Raw genomic sequence first — 17,460 nt, 5'->3', positions numbered from 1 at the left:
TCAGTAGCATCCACAGGTTTTCTCTGGGTCAGGGAGGAAAAACATGGCTCCATGGTGAAGGAGCAGGCTTATGTTTAGTTTTATGGTTTATATAGCCTGAAGGTCACATTAGATTGGCACTTGAGTCAACCACAGAAGCACTTGGGATCACCAGAAAGGTACTCATGCCAACCAGAGGGGTCATTGAAGCAACCAAAAGGGCACTTGTCCCAGAAGGGCTCTTGTGCCAACCAGAGGCATAAGCCAATGACAGGGGTACTTAGGCCAGCTAGAGAGGCATGTGGGCAAACTGTGGGCACTTTGGACAACTACAAGGACAACCACCTTGGCCAGCCAATCAGAGGGACACTTGCCAACTAGAAGGGCCAACCAGAGGGTCTCTGGAGCAGCACTTGGGCTTATCAAAGGAGCAGCTGGAGCAACCACAGGACACGCTGGGAATGCACTTATGTCAACCAGGACAACACATGGGTCTGCCAGAGGGGCACTTAGGCCAACCAGAGGGGCATTTACACTGAGGTCACTTGGGTTGCCCCTTGTCCCTTGTGTTGGGGGGGGGGGGTCATTTTGGGCATGGGACTATTCAGTTTGGGCACAAGTGTTATATGATATTAGTCTCATTCTGTCTCATAGATCCAACACCAAAATGTGATGTCTGAGCTCTCCAAACTGATTTTTCTTAGATGATTGGTAATGCTATCCAACAAGATAAAGAATATGGGTAACACAGATTAAAAAGCATAACAGATGAACTGACAAACAAACAAAAATATGTCAAATTCTGCAGGGTGTGCACCAGGCAGGCTCAGCTGAGAATGGTGACCACCCATGGGTTCTGTCATCCACGTTGGCACTTCACTAGTTACAGGCCCCACTGCTCTCTCTGAGACTTATTTGTGTCACCTACAGAGCCCTGGAGACACACCTTCAACACACACACAATCATGCGTGTTCAGGCTTGCATGATAGCTGGAAAAGGTAAGTGTGATAAAGAACAGTAGATAAGCAGATAAGTCTTAAAATGTGAGTTTGGTTCTCCTGTTCATGTTTGAAACTGGTTCACAGTTGAATTCTTTTGAAATATGTTTAGTTATGTTATCAAATCTTTGAGAATGGTTCTTTTAGTTACAGAGTCCAACAGTCTATTTTATTATTTATATTAGTCTATTTTGTAGAGTAAAGCTGTGTAGGTCAAACATCTAAATCACAGACCCTGACAGTGTTCGTGAACTAGGACATCATTGGATTTGGTTCAGAATGTGACCGATTCAGTTTGGATGAGCTTTTTGATCCAGTATAAATATTTCTTCTTTTTTTTTTTTTTTACAGCCCAGGAGTGTACTGACCCACTGTACACTATTTAGCACATAACACTTTATGTAAACAAAGATTTGTATTACTACAACAGATCTGTCCATTCAAAGATATCTCTTGTTGTTTTGAGACTTGATGTTAAGCTGATATTCCACTGGAATAGATATGTGTTTTCCTACAGCTTTTTTTTTTTCAGTGATAAAACACATATCTTTTTTATTTAATTGTAACAATTATTTCCCCTTAAAATACTTATGCTTTAGTTGTTTATAAGTGACTTAAAATCATTAACAGGCTAAATGTTTCTTCCTGTATTCAGGAAAACTGCACATTTTAATGGACAAGTACCAGGAATTGTCTTTGATAACAGATTCGACTATTGGCCACAGTATTCTCGTACTGAGAGTCTTGTGTTTGCAAATATTGACTCAACTGTCCCACTTGGGGAATGACAAGAATTTAGAATTAAGGAGTTCTTTTTTTTTCTTTTTTTTTTTTTTAATGAAATGCCCTTTGTATTTTTTTTTTAACTCCTTGTTTTCAATTCAAATGAGCTCAAGAAAACACTAGTTGGACACAAAAAAAAAGTAAAAACACAAATGTAGCAAAGAGTGAACTCCATGGCCTTTTCCTATGTCTTCACACTCCATCTGTGTCCTGACATGGACCCAGCCGTCTAACCGCATTTTGCCTTCTTGCACCCAGGGGAACATAAGGATCGCATATGCCTTTGGCAGGAGTCCACGCCCACATTCCTCAGCTATGTGCTCACAAGTGCTCCTCTCTGCCCCCCCTCCCTCTTCACTCTGACACCAAAACCTTGGCCCACATTGCTGTGCACTGTAAAGAAATACAAACATTCTGATTTTTCCCTGGACACAGGGGCAGCTGAAACATAAATTGTGCCATTAAGTTGTGTCTTCCAAGCTCTCCTCAACATGCCGCTGGCTAAACTGACTGTTCTAGTGTGCATGTAGATAACGTAGGTTTGTCAAGTCCCTGGGATGGGATTCATTTTAGCTGCAGTAACTAGATGCTGAAACTCATTTCACAGAAATTTTCTCCAATGTGAAATGCAGCCCTGTAGGAAAGAGCAGGAGGAGAAAAGAAGGTGAAAGAAAGAGCTGATCACTGGAACGAATCTTGACTTCAACTTCCTAAGAATCCTTCTTAGCCAGAACCTTTTATGAGACCATTCCCCAGTGGCCTTTCTAGTTAAAGGTTATCTTGTACTTACAAGTCAAAGTCAAAGACAGTGGGGTCAGGAGAGGCGGTGCAGTTTGCTGTCTGGGGTGACTGGGTTCAGTGGTAGGGGGTGCATGGTGCGGAATGTGGCTGTAAGGAAAAGCCAGGAGGAATCATTATAGGGAAGAAATGAGACGCCAGGACTGGGAGTACAGCACATGAGTAGAGAATTTTCAGTCTTTTATAAAACAAGCCTCTGCACATGGCTTAAATCTCCTGATCTGGGATCCTTTATCCTCCTGTGACAATGAGTACTTTCCAGTTTTTAAGTGTGGAGACTGAATGGAAGACAAAGGCGGAGAATATGCTTATTTTACTCTGCATATACTTTAATTCTCAGATTATGGGATTATGGGTTATAATGGCTTTTGCCAACTAGCTCCTGATTTAGCCAGTGCTACATTATTTCAGATCTTACTACACTTAGTAGCAGATCTGTCAAGTACTGTAGGTTTTATAAGGCAGCATGTGTCACTTTGACCTAGAAATGTCAGTTATCTAATTACTTGGTACAAACATGTGACCTCTGGCCAGACAACCCACTAATCATGACCTGCCAAGACAGAGACAGGTTTTAGGGTACAATGCTCAGTGCTAGAGAAGTAATATGTAATATATGTAACTATAAATCAGCAGCAGACTGCTCTGGAGGCAGGAATCATTGGTTAATCAGTAGCTGATATTATGAAGCCCATAATTCTTGCTAGAAGCCATAGATGAAAATAAAAGTGTTAGCCAACATGTTATCTTAGTTTAAGATGGCCAAATTAGCCATTTGTCCTCTGCTTCCTTTATTATTATGTTTATATATAAATGTATTGCAGGTCATCATTACTTTTACATATTTATATTTTGATCATGTTGACCATCTAGCTTACTGCAATGCAGATAAGGGGGACTGGAGTCACGTGACCTGACTCAAGTCAGACTAGAGTCACAGATTTGAGGACTTGAGACTTGCTTGACCAACAGTTATTCAAGACTGGACTTGACTCTGACTTGGTATTCAAGACTTGAGACTTGACTTAGACTTGAGACAAATGACTCACCCGCTTTAACCGGATCTGCACCGAAATGTAATGGTTTCTTCCCTGGCCCATGCCCCGTCCCTCCCCCTCCTCAGTGGAGGTAATAATGATGATCTGACTAATAATAATGATTGTAGCAGTGGGTGGCTGCAGTCACAGATCCAGACTCTAGATTGCTACAAAATGTCAAATAGCGGTAAGATTTCTAAGGTGTGAGCAGCTGCAACAGTTTCGTTACTGTTGAAAGTAAAATTAAACTTTTCATGACCACTAACCTTTAACTGATTTAAACGTGAAAAACAGTGGTTACTCGTCCCCACTTTCTAATGTTTTAAACAACCAACTAAATTATTTATATGTAACAAAATAATGTAGACTGAAAAAAACACTTATGAGCTGTCAATTTCATTTCATGGTCACTGAATGGTCACGGATCATGTGTCTACCTGCAGAGCAGCTCCGCCTCTAAAACACATTCTCATTGTTGAATGACAGATCGGACACATCTTTAACACAGAAGTACATTTATTCAGGTCTTAATACATTAATATTGAACAAGTTACATATTCTTATTGATTGCAAATCACACGTCACAATTCCAATTTATTCCTGTATACCTGTATAAGTTAAATGTAACAGATTTTCATTTTAAAATATGTATTGGGTACTCTTCCTCGTGTTACGAGGAGCACTTTGTTATAAAATGTAAGTAAAAGTGCAATATCTTTCTATTCATAAAATTACAAAAATTGGTCCAGAATCTGCATTCTGAGCAGGACTTCTCTGACAGACTAAATATTGTGTTTTTCATTTTAAAAATGCAATATATCTTAACATTTTTTTTTCAGTAATTTGTTTTTTTGATGCTATTTTCTAAAAACGGTGGCTAAATACAAGAAATACAACATTGTCAGTTTACAAAAGCTTAGCATATCAATCACTGCATCATCTATTTTCTAAATAAACTTCATTTTTTTCCCATATAACTATCTGGAACATAGAGTTTTGACAACAACGACACCATAATATCTCACAGCGCTATGTTACAATAAAATATCTCTGTCATAAGTTCAAAAAGAAAAAAAGAAAATATAACAATAGCAACATAAAATTAAGGAATACAATGCATAGATTCAATCATTTAAAAATGTAGAGATATAATTTACTTAGTACAGCTCTTTTACTTTTAGAGTGAACCCTGTGACACTGACTACATGGATTCATTACAGTTTATCCTGACTTGAGTGACCGGCACAAATATATATAATTCTGAACATATCACATGATAAAAATGCTAAATATATCACTTTAACTTCAAAGGCAAATTTGGCTATAGTACATTATGGCATGTTTGGGTAAGAAAAGGCAACACCTGGCACCAAAGCCAAACAGCAGCTTCTTTCACGGCTTCTCTGCAGAGCCTTTTGAAATGTTAAGAATTTCATTTTACTCTTCTTAAACCTGCCCGCTCCATGGCTTTCTTAAAAATCTCAGCCAGCCGTGTCAGATCTTGTGCCATTACTGGTTTGTGGAGTGTGCAAGTTTTCATTTCAGCCAAACACCAAAACTAATTTAAAGAGCTTTCCTCCTGCGGTTGGAGGTGAACTCATTAGTATAAAAAAAAAAAAAAAAAAAAAAAAAAAAAAAAAACCTGCATACTCCCAGTCCTTGCCAACACATGATCAGACACACACTGATATATGTGGTTTCTGTATAAATCAATCAATACACATTAATGTCGAATAGGCAGTTTTCAGTTTTAGTTATCTCTAAGCCACTTGGTCTTTTAGCCACCGAACCAGGCGACTTCATGAGAAGCAGCCATGTTTACACACACCATCTTCACAAAGGTCGCCACAATCTTGCACACTACATGTGACTCTGCGTAACAGGTCATCGACAGGCTGACAAGCTCATTGTTAGTACAGCAATAAGTGGGAGAAGTGGGAAAATGCAAATATACAAGCTAGATAAGATACTTAACACTTAGTAGCACTTTTCAGGGGAAACTTTCAAAAATAAACGTGTTATTAAAAAGAAAAAAAAAGAAAAAAAATGACTGGCGCTATCAAGCTATCACGTGTTACCGTTATATCAAATGTTTAAAAAGACACAGAGACAGGTAGAGGTAGGAGGGGCGGACTGAAAGTGGAGTCTCATTAAAAAGCAGTAAAGCTGATCCTATAGATGGCATCAGAGGAATCATACTGTACTGTTTTACATCAGTCAGGCTAACCTTTTGAGACAAAGAAGAAAACGTTCTGAAACTGAACAGGGGGACCGGCTGGTAACTCACAGTGACTTCAATGACAATCTCTAGCAGGTCTTGGACTCAGCCTTGTGTGTGTGTGTGAGAATATCTTTTCTCCAACCTGCCTCGACCTCCTAAGCGCTCAGGAAACACCTGCAGCCTGCTCGCTTCTTCTTATGAAAGCAGGGAGCTGAAAATAAAGAATTCACTGTACTTCTCTTCAAGGCTGCTGGATTTGAGTATCTTCTGGACCGTAGACATTTACAGTATAAAACCCTTCAAGCCTGCAGTCTACTCTGTTAGGCACAATAAATAGGCCCCTGTGGTATTAAGGTTCAGAGTGACGAACGACTCAGGACAATTCTGACATCCGAGCGCAGGTTATGCACCAGCATAAATCTATATTAAACCACAAATAATTTAGGTTTCAAATATATACTAAATCTAGTAAACACCTACTACATCATTTTAATATACATTCTTAATGTATGTACAACAAATCAGAGAGTGTATTACCATTTTACAGCCTGATTGAGAAGGATTCTCAAAGCACAGATCCGTCCACTCCACGTGCTTTTGAAAGAATCTGATCCAGTTTTCTTTGTGAGCTCATTTCTGCTGCCTTAATTTTTGCTTCCATTCTGTAAACACTATTTACAGTCTTATAAAATACACTACAAGACCTGATTTTACAAACGGTATGATGACATTATGTACATTCAGGCGATAACAAAGTGAGTTATTATGTAACATCATCCGAGGATCCCTTGAGAAGTCTCTCACTTTACATCATGTCAGTCCACGAACCCATGAGCCAGATTACCTTCATAATTTGTCCGTAGTGGTAATCAATTATCCCTACACTGTACATACAAAAAGTTTGATTGTGGAGACAAAGTAAACAGATTGTGCTGCTGATGATGAGATGGAGTTGGCAGTGTCACTCGCAGACAAAACCACTGTATAGTATTTCTAACCTTGGTGAGGAAACCAGAGGAGGTGTGTTTCAGTTTGGCTCTTACGTTAAGGCAAAAATGTTTGGCACTTAAGTTTGTACAGAATATGTGAGATTTCAAAAATAATTCTGATTTCATCTTCTTCAGTTCGGGGGCTCTAATGGTGTTGCATCCTCAGCAGATCGTGACCAGTCTCAGTCTGCTGGAGTATTTGTGAAACAGAAATGTTGATGGTACAGAAACCGCAGATGATGTTGGGATGAGGATTTAACATCCTACGATATTTTTATTTTTTTTGTTGTCTCAGATGAGTTCTGATTCTGTCCAGCAACAACAACAGTCCGGACGAACAGAACTTTTTTCGTACTACAGTTTTTTACCCTGACACCCAGCTGTGTGTGGTGGTCTTCACCCCGTGGGGGAAACCCTGTTGGGTCACCATTGGCTCAAAGTTGAAGTCCAGTGAGTCCCCGTCCATCAGAGTGTCATGGAGGACCGTCTCCATGTCAAACTCAAACTTTTCGATGGACATGTCGTCCAAGTCGCTGGGCAGCTTCTCTGGGTGTGATGGTGGTGCCAGGCCGGGTCGACCGTATCCGTTGGTGTTGAGAGGGCAGAAGCCACCGGGCATGCCTCCCCCACCGAGGTGGCTGGAGAGGCCATAAGGCATCTGCATGGGGCTTTTGGCTGTAGGCAAACGCGTGGTGCCCCCGCTGTGGCTCAGGGACATGAGCAAGCGGCCGTTCATAGCCGGTGACGTGGCGGGGGCTTGGCTGTGCACATTGTGGGGGTGAGTGTGAGAGAGACTGTGCAGGTGACCGTTTCCTCCTCCCATGAGTTTGGCTGCGTGCTGACTGCTGCTGTATGGCGGCAGCATGCAGCCTCCGCTGGACTGAGACACCACGGTGTCCACTGACGGCATGAGCTCTCCGTGCTGGTCTGTATCTGACGTCAGCAGCTCCTTCAGGAGCCCTGCAGGGCAGCTGTACTGGCCCAAACCCGGCCCGAAGCCGGGCTTACTCTCTGGCATGTCTGCAGCGGCATGGGTGACAGGGTGTTAATTCCCGCTTGACCATACACACACTTGCGATACTCCTGCTGAGGCTGCGTCACCATACTGGGGGAGCTGTATGTGGGGTACCCAGGGCTCGGCTGCATCATAGGAGACGGGGAGGACTGGGAGGAGCCGGGGGTCGTCGCTCCTCCTCCAACTTGAGAATTGTTGGGCGAGAGCAAGTTCAGGTTGTCCAGGAGGTTTTCCATAACATTCTCAGAACTGTGTCCCAGAGAGCCAGTCATCTCCGTGAGGCTGGGCAGCGTGGCTGTCATTTTGGCCCCCGGGGGTCCCGGGTAGCCCATATGCACATCTGCCTCTCCGAGATCATCCTCAGGCATGAAGGGTGAGAGGCGGCCGCTCAGAGTGCTCGCGTTGGAGCTGGTCCGAGGCCTGAAGCTGCTCCATGCATCAAAGTCATCGTTGCTGTGGGAGTTGGGGCTGCCAGGCCACTTAGAGTAGGAGCCGGGGCTGTCTGCGCCTCCGTCAGGGCCGCCCTGCAGGGACAGCTGTGGAGAGACAGTGCAACATATGAGACCACTGGAAATAAAACACAGGGCTGGCTAGTATTAAGAAAAATCAAATCCCTAATAGTCATGTCAAATACCATAATGTGATCTCGGGAATAATAAAGTCTAATAAAACTGCATTTGTTTATTGTAATGTAGAGGAAATGATAATTAATGAAAATATTTATCAAAACACCCATTCATCTGTTGGTGAATTCTTATTTGAGAGATAAGTGGAGAGACAGTGGAAGAAAATTCAGAAATCAAATATATCTGCAACCTCTTAGCTCAAAAGCACTAGATGGATCCTTTATTTGTTTACCTTTTTCTTGGCTGCTCTTCCTCTGCTCTTGGTGAACTTGCTGTTGTTGTCCATGGAGGCTGCTCTACGTCGCGGGGACTTGCCGCTCTTCCCGCCCTCTGGGTTTAACATCCACCACGAGCTCTTGCCCGTCCCCTCATTCTGGACGCGGACAAAGCGGCTGTGCAGCGACAGGTTGTGTCTGATGGAGTTCTGGAAGACGAGGGAGAACGAGAAAAAAGAGGAGAGCTGGGTGAGTGGCCGACAAAATGGCAGAGATTTGTGTTTGCCCTTTTCCCAGAACACCTCAGAACTGCTTTAGCATTCAAGTGCAAATCCCCCTGTACAGGTGGCTCTCTTTTAGAAAACACACGCTGGGCTTTAAAGCTGACTTACAGAGGAGAAAGGGGAGATTTTAAGTTCACTCAACAATCTAATGCCATTTGCTATTCAAAGAAACACATGTGCACAAACACACACACACACACACACACACACACAGACACACACAATAGGTGTCAATAAGTTTACTCCATGAGCAATACATCCTGAACAGAGCAAGGATTAAACTGCAGACACTCTTATCTCCAAACATACTGTACAAGTGGGCCTTTATTTCCTTTACAAAAACAGAGGGGCCCATTGTAAAACACCATTGTACCAACGCTCACATTCCACCTGACTACGTGTCTTGTCTAAACGAGCACAGAATCAAAGGGAGGAAACAGACTAATCTTTTCTCCTTACAGACACATTAATTCTGCACTCTAACGTTGCTTAGTGACACCCCCGGTGGAAAAACTCATTTTTGTCAGGAAGCTAGTGAAGCATTATTAAAACACGGCAAACAAAACAGCGAGAATATTGGGCAAACGTCAGCTGAGCAAACCACAGAGAGTGAGAGGCCGTTTCTGTCCTGCTTTACTGGAACTGCTACTGTACTGGGACTGAGCATTTCAGAGCTCATTTTTCCTTCAGCCTGTTTTAACTTCTAAAAACCCTAACTCAGGCCGAACTGTTGTTTAAGTGACCATCTACCCTCAGAGAGTAATTTACACTCTGGCTCTGTGATGGCCAGGCTTGTTTTGTGTCCGGGCCATAACATGAAGTAATGAGCCTTGGCCAGACATTACTGTGCATGCGTAAAGCTTGTTGTTTTGGAAGAAAGGCTGGAACTCCCGGCACGCGCGCACACACACACACACACACACACACACACACACACACACACACACACACACACACACACACACACAGAGCTTAGCGTGCATAGTGGCTAACGTCATCAAGCTCGTTCCCGTTGTGAGTCACTGCTTCACATCTGGTTCACAGTCTGCCCTCTGCTCTGCCTTCACCTCTGCTTCTCTGCCATCTCCTCTCAATCTTGACTGTGAAATCTCATCCCACTCAAACCCACAATACAATTATTTTCATTGTTGATTAATTTCACAACTAAGTACTTCAATGGGTTGTTTAGTCTATGAGATTTTTCCATTGCTCATGGTGATGTCTTCAAATTGCTTGTTTTGTCCAACAATCCAAAACTGAAAGATATTAAATTTACAAAGATATAAAACAGAGAAAATGAGCTAATTCTTGCATTTGAAATAAAGTAGTTTGGCATTTTTGCTTAATAAATGACTCCAGATTAAAGACTCCAACCATTTAGTGCTGCATTTCCATAAAATTGGGTCAAAATCAAAGCATAAGTAGCCGAGATATCCCGACTTTAAGCCCCTCATATGGATTCAAGCTCTTAAAACACTGGATACATTTCCCATAATACAACTTGATATCATCTTTCATTAGAACCTCCCTAATTGTTAAATCAAACATCTTTCAAATTCAAATGCCCAAGCTGAATTAACCCTGATCACATCACTTTGACATCATCAGAGCAATTTTTGAGGCTCCCTCCAGAGCTGATGTCATACAGATGTTTTCGCAGGCTTCTGACTTCAGTTTGCAAAATTGGTGGAGCGCCCCTTTAATTAATTAATTAACAACATTGTCAATTTCAGGCAGTAATCTGATCAATCACTTAACTAATCTGCTCTATCAAATACTATTACATTCCACTTCAGCCACAAAAGCCTCTTTCGTTTTCCTGTCGGTTTTCCTTTTTTTTTTAACGTGTCTTCATCTACTTTCTGTATCCACTTTTCCTTCCCTCTCCTCACTCGAGGACCTCAGGCTGCAGGGCACATGAGGGCCCTCCTGAACACTGGGCCCTTAACAAATGAATGAAATTACCTCTGAATCAAGTGACCCGACTCTCCCGGCCAATAACTTCCGTCTAGTTTACATGATCTGAGGGACGTGACAATCCTTCCCTGATTAGCCTAGCAAATGCTTATCTCCCCACCCCCCCACAACCCGACCCCCCACCCCCACCCCTCCTACTGCACGTCAGTAGCTATGACAAAAGGCGAGGAGTAAAGTCTGGTCATGAGCCTCTCTTTCCCATGACCACTAAGAGTGCTGGTAATTTCAGCTGTGCTGCAACAAGGAATGACTGCAATGTGAGCGCAGACGCCGGGATGTCCTGTTGCAGCCCTATATCATCCTGATGACAGAAAGGACTGAGACAAACCCCACTTCAGACGCTCTGGTTTCTATTTTGGCTTACGTAACAGTCAGTACGCCGGGTTGTGTGAGCATCGAAAACATTTTAAAACCAAGTTTAAAAAGTCTTGATGCAGGAGAGGGAGTACAAGTGAAGGGTCATTAAAAAACTGTTCTGATGGGAAATACCAGAACTCGATGTGCTATGTGGGGAGTGTGGCTGAGGGTGACTGGTGGGGCCAATGGAAAAGCCTCTGTGTGTGTGTTTGTGTGTGAGTGTGAGTGTGTGTGTGTGTGTTTGTGTGTGTTTGTGTGTGAGTGCCAGCTTATGTTTTTAAAAGAATGGCAGTAGCGCAGTATGGTGCTGATTTTGTTGCTCACTCCACTGCAGCCTGCGATATTGTGGTTTGAAAATTGATTGGCGGATGAACACACACACACACACACACACACACACACACACACACACACACACACACACACATGCATACAGAATAGCCTTCAACATTTTGTTTTTTTTTATATATTTATTTATTTTGATTCAAATTAAGAGTCTGTTCCTTTTTAATCCTGCCACTGTATGAGACAATGATTTATCTCTGGCTGCAGTACACAGGAATCTCAACATTCCAACTAATCACCGTGTGCAAAGTTCAATTGTAATCACAGCCAACTTGTTAGTATCTCTTAGGAAACAGTAAAGGCAGGATTCCCAGCCAGGCAGTCATCACAATCAACATTCCTCAACAAGGTTACAAAACCTACGATTTCACAGAGCTGAACTCTGCTGATTACTGCTGCTGGAGGACGCTCCTATCTCGTGTTGTACAAAAATATGACACGAACGCTGTCCAAAAAGAAAGTGCAACAAATCATGGAGACAGTTTTGACAGAGCAGCCTGCACTCAAAATAATATCAACACACTTAATGTTGTTTGCAATTTATGAATTGCTAAAGTGAATGAAAACCTTTTATTTTTTTTTTGCACTGAGGAATGCAATCATAACAAATGCCGTGACAACAGGCAGTAACCTGACATTACTGTTTCTCTGAGGGCTTGCTCATGCAGCCAGAGATAATAAAAAAAAAAAAAAGAGAGAGAGAGAGACTTCTCTCTGTTCTGCCCGAGCCCACCGCGAGGAGCACCACCTCCGTTCTCTGAGTCAACAGAACAGAGCGGCGCTGGCAAAACACGAGGAAGTGACCACATGAAAGCGGACAGTGACAGGAAACAGAGCTGACTTCCTGCCTCACAGGAAACGCGGCGGTCGTGAGGCAGAGAAAAAGGCATGGAATGCGAAGCCGCAGCGTCGTCAGCCAAGTGGACACCGCAAATTTAGCTTCGCCCCCACCCCCCACCTCCACCTACCCCTCACTGCCAGAGAGTTTATGTTTAGCAACAGGCGCTCATCCCTGATGTCACACTATATCTATTAAATGAAAGTAATGTTCACTTTGTCGTGTGACTTCTGAAACTCAATTACGTGACTGGATACGTCATGACTCAACAAGTGGCCGCAGTATGTGCGCCTGGGTGGTGTGTGTGTGTGTGTGTGTGTGTGTGTGTGTGTGTGTGTGTGTGTGTGTGTGTGCAGGAGAATGTGTTTTGAGTGTAGGCTGTTTAAGACGTAGAGAAAGAGGGGTTGTGTGTGTGACAGAGTGGGCATGGATCAGTAAAGAACACACTGTGCTGGTTTAAACTCCCTCACTGGCAGCACTACTGAAAGGCCACAGTGTTCGGTACATCACCCTCTCCTTTTCCTCTCCTTCCTTTTCTCCTTCTCTTTATTTCTCGTCTCCTCCCTCCCTCCCTTTCTTGTCTCCTCCCTCTCTTAATCTCCTCTCCTTCTCTCTTTGCATTGCCTTCTCTCGGCTCTTTGATATTCTTTTCATCTCGTTCCCTTCTTTGTCCTCTCCTTTCCTTTCCTATTTGGTTTCCTTCCGTCCCTTCCACTCTCTTTCTTGCCTTGTCTTCTATCATCTGCAACTCTTACATTTCCTCTTCTCTTGTTACCTGCTGTCTCCTCCTTTCCTTCCTTCTACCTCTGTTCTACTTTCTCTCGCAGACAGTTGCCAAGTACCTGCAGAAAGCTGGAGACAGAGTGCCAGACAGATGCTGACACAATGGCCGAGGTGCTGACGCTCTCATAGCTGCTAAAATGTCAACTGATCTAATGAAAAAAATCCCCAGAAGAGTGCAACACCACCTACATGCAGGGCTGCTTTGAATCAAGTGAAGCCACAAGAGAAACCTCAGTTGCAAAGGCCATACAGCTATAGGTATATACCGTCTGCAGCAATGCTCCCTCCTCAGAGACTGAAAGCGTGCAGCAGGTACAAACTCACACGCTATCAGCTCTCTGAGAAGTTTCACATGCAGTTATCAGAGATATGGAACTGATGGAGGTGAAAAAGTGTGGTTTCCCTGCACTATTTCCACTGAACGCATGAGAGAAACGGTGCTGTCCTGAGCAACTTTTTCACCTTTCGTTAACTACGTTTCAGCCTTAACTGCAGGTGTGTTCTTGCACTGAAAGTAGCTATTTTCTGTGTCACGTCTGCGGCTCTGAACAGGACAACCTATACAGTAGGTAAGCGCACCATCTCTAACCGCTACAGTAAGTAGCTTCTAAAGCTGTAGCTTGGTCATGTCTGGAGCTTTGTGCTGAGTCCGGCTGAGTTAGAGCAGTGCGGTTAAGACAGAAAACGTGTAAAGCTGTTATTAGGCTAACACCAGCTCAGCAGGTCTGCCTGCTTAACAGCAGCGTGGGGGCTGAGCACACAGCTCCAGGTGAGATGGCGGGGCACAGAGTGATGGGGAACCACCACTCAGTGGGATCACAAGGTCATCAAAAGATACGCTCACAGCAGGTTTTTTCCCCTCAGTGTCAGATGAACTTTAGTGATCTAGAAGACAGATTACAACTGATTCCAGTAGATTATAAAAGAAGGTTCGATAAAGGCGGCACACTATGGTAAACTGGACATAGAATAAGATCAAAGTAAAAGCACCTGGAGACGGGGAAAGAGCAACACAGCCATTTTCAGTTCTTCTTGGCTGAAGATGATATAAGAAATGTGTCTGTAGTCGAGGACCAAAAAACGATCCAGCACAGAAAGCTGACATCACATGTCTGCTCAGATAATCTCATGTGCTTGCTTTTTTATTAGACACTTTCTGATTTACATCTTCACTTGGAAAATTTTAGAGCGCATTTATTCAGGAAAAAAGTCTTTAAACAGATGGTTGTGCTTAGACAATATTCAACATTTAAAGACGTTTGGCTTCTTTTGTTAAATAAATAGTGTTGCAGGAAAATATGTTTATGTTTTCACGAAAAGTATCTCGGATATTTTTAGAACTAATTAAAAAAAATCAAGCAAACCTGGGGGGGGGGGGTTAAATCTTTACAAACTAAATTATACTAAAGAGCCGTAAGTCAGTAAGGGGGATTTCGGCCTGGTTCTTTAATGAAGGAGATTTCTGATTTATTTAATGGACATCAAAAGGCAATAAAGACAAGATTTAACTAATTGAATTGCCATTGTCTGCACCTAAATTTTGCTTTAATTTTCTTTCATGGGATATTTAGTTATTGGTGGAAAAGTGTGAACTGTGAAGCATATGGTCGCTTTATTTATCTATTTATATGGAATTTATCTACAGGGTGGTAGATTTAGTGTTGTGTTTTATTGGTAATTAGAGGAAACTGACAGAATATCAGAGAAACTGTTGCAGTCTGGACGTATTGATCTTAACGTATGTTCAGCTACACACACACACACGCGTACTCTCTCTCTCACACACGCACGCAAAAATAAAGCATCACACCCTCACACTACCACATCCACAGAGCAGTCTGAATAGCCTGTGATGACTTCATGTGTTTGCAGTTTGATATGTTATCATCAGCACCAATACTGAACTGACCAGTGATAATCACTGACCTATTTACTAAAGTCAATACAACAATGATCATACAGGGCAGTGGAAATAAAAAAGAAAAGCAGGGCACAGGAAATGTAAAGCCTCGGGTGTTTTTTATTATTTACACCCTCGGTTTCATTAAAACGGTCTGGGGAAAAGGAAATGATTGTTGTCATTAATGTTGCGTAGCAGCGAGCAACACAGCACAGCGCCTCAGGTTGGACTGGCTGTAGCAGCATAAACGAGTCACTGTTAGCGGCGATATAAAAAGAAATCTGTTATGCCACAATTTCTGTGTTTAAAAAAAAGTCTCAGATTAAAAATGGAAACTGACCCTAGGATATGGTTAGAGCCAGAAATAGGTTGTTTCAGCCCCCTGCCCTCCCCTCTTCCTTGTCTTCTATTCCTCTCTTGTCCTTTTCACTTGCTCCTCTGGGATATCATGCACGTACACTACTGGCCACAGCTGATCGCACACTCGTGTTGCAGCAGAAAAGGTCCCTTTCTCACCCGCTGACGTCAACTTCCAATAATTGAATTTGGCAACGCGAGGGGATAGAGGAGGACCCTGGACACAGAACGCTAAGTGTGGAGCTCCTTATATTCACTTTGGAGTTCTATGAGCCCAAGTAGCACTCTATGACTTCCAGGAAAGTACCTCTTTAAAATGGTCATTGTCAGATGCTGAGTTATATTACCATTGAAAAGGCAGAAAACGCAAGTCATGCAGAAGCAAATCTGTCTGCAAATGTATTTACTGACGGCCTCTTGGCAGGATGTCCTTTTCACAATCCTCTGCAAGGAATCTGAGTGCAACCAAATGCCCTCCTCCCCTACCCAAACACACACACACACACAGCTGAACTTGGAAGCCTGAGCGGATGGTGATTGGTTAAGCTGAAGATTGATCGGTCTCACAGACGCTACAGGCAAATGATGAATAGTCAGTGAGTGGTTTTGTGCATACGGTGAGAAGCAGCAAAGCCACTGACACTCCATGATCTTTCATCGCCGTATGATAGTGTGAGACGGGTGGCGGAGTGGAGGGGCTATTAGCAGAACTTCCTGCTGCATTGTATCCGCACAGGAAGAGCTGGCCAGTCCTGATACTGATCCCACTGATGCCTCTGGTTTCTATGCAAAACACTGCAAAATGAGGCCCTGGCAGGTGCAACGCAAGGGACTGGCTGAAGAAAACAGTGAGTTCAAGAGCCACCACTTCCTAATCAAAACTCTGTAGTCTGACTGGGCAAAACAAGAGGAAAAAGGAAAGAGGGGGTCCTTGTCCAGGTAGGCTTTTCCAGCAGGATTACAATGGCAGAAAAAGCTCTTACTGTATATCTTAGAAACAGTTCCCCCACTTAGTATTTGCCTTTATAATGGATCCAAACAAACAGAGTTTGGTTGGAGAATAATAAATCATCTGCTATTTCCCTCTGGTTTGGCCATGTCTCACATTTGGACTTCTCGGGCTGTCTTTGAGAAGTTTAAACTCAGCTGAACTAAAAAAAAAAAAAATCAAATATGTTTTTACTTCATAACAATGGCTAAGTTGGCAATTTGCATTTAGTTTCTCTCTTAGGCAGTGTTATTCAAGAAATGTTATATTGTTGATGTTACGCCATGAAATGATATGATCAGAGCTTCAACTTCAACTATAACTCTCAGAGACATTTTCCCAAGAAGAGAATTAACATTATACATTTTACACTATTTTCAAAAGTTTCAAATTTTTTGAGCGGAAAGCAAGCACGCAGCAGAAAAGCAAGCAGAAAATTGTTCCTGTTACAAGAAAAAAGAAAATCTTATTTATAGTGTAATATTGATTTAACCACACTGATGTCACCTGACCTGGAAAGCCCATAAACAATGGCTGCATTACTGACTCACATTACATTCAGTATTTTAGTTTCACTATACACATGTTGTTTATGGTAACTGTTACACACATTTCTAAAATAACGTCCCAGCAGCATGTGAGCAGCAGCAATCAGAGCTCGGTGTTTACATGCTGAGCTCTCTCTTGTGCTCGCTGATTTCCTGACTCAGACTTAAGCAGCACGTAGCTCATGTGTACAGACAGGGCCCGGGTTGTGCTGGCAAAGCTTACCATGCTAAAATATGTGCATGTGTTGCTATGTGCAACACAATGTGAGTCTGTAAATGCACAGTGCTGTGTCTGTGGAGCGGGGATATTTTTCGTCTCTGATCAGCAGAGCGGCTGGGCTGGGCTGCTGCCTGCTCTGCCTGGATAAAGATGCAGTGTGTAGACCACTGCTGGGTGCCTGTGAGGCGGCCTGCGTCCACA

The 17,460-nt window shown here is 42.9% G+C and overlaps 1 protein-coding gene across 1 annotated transcript in view; it reads right to left on the bottom strand.

The window, feature by feature from the left end:
- Positions 1–4,094: 4,094 nt before the first annotated feature.
- foxo1a (forkhead box O1 a) overlaps positions 4,095–17,460 on the bottom strand; it is a 28,136-nt gene continuing 14,770 nt past the window's right edge. Inside the window, 3 exon segments of the mRNA XM_023405890.2 lie at positions 4,095–7,823; positions 7,826–8,357; positions 8,680–8,871. Of these exon segments, the coding sequence (XP_023261658.1) occupies positions 7,171–7,823; positions 7,826–8,357; positions 8,680–8,871 (1,377 nt within the window). The 3' untranslated portion in view covers positions 4,095–7,170.

The sequence above is a fragment of the Seriola lalandi genome, unplaced genomic scaffold (assembly GCF_002814215.2).
Source record: "Seriola lalandi dorsalis isolate HSWRI2012SDOR001 ecotype SW California unplaced genomic scaffold, Sedor1 jcf7180002054288, whole genome shotgun sequence".
NCBI lineage: Eukaryota > Metazoa > Chordata > Actinopteri > Carangiformes > Carangidae > Seriola > Seriola lalandi.
This window is presented reverse-complemented; position numbering and strand designations above follow the sequence as displayed.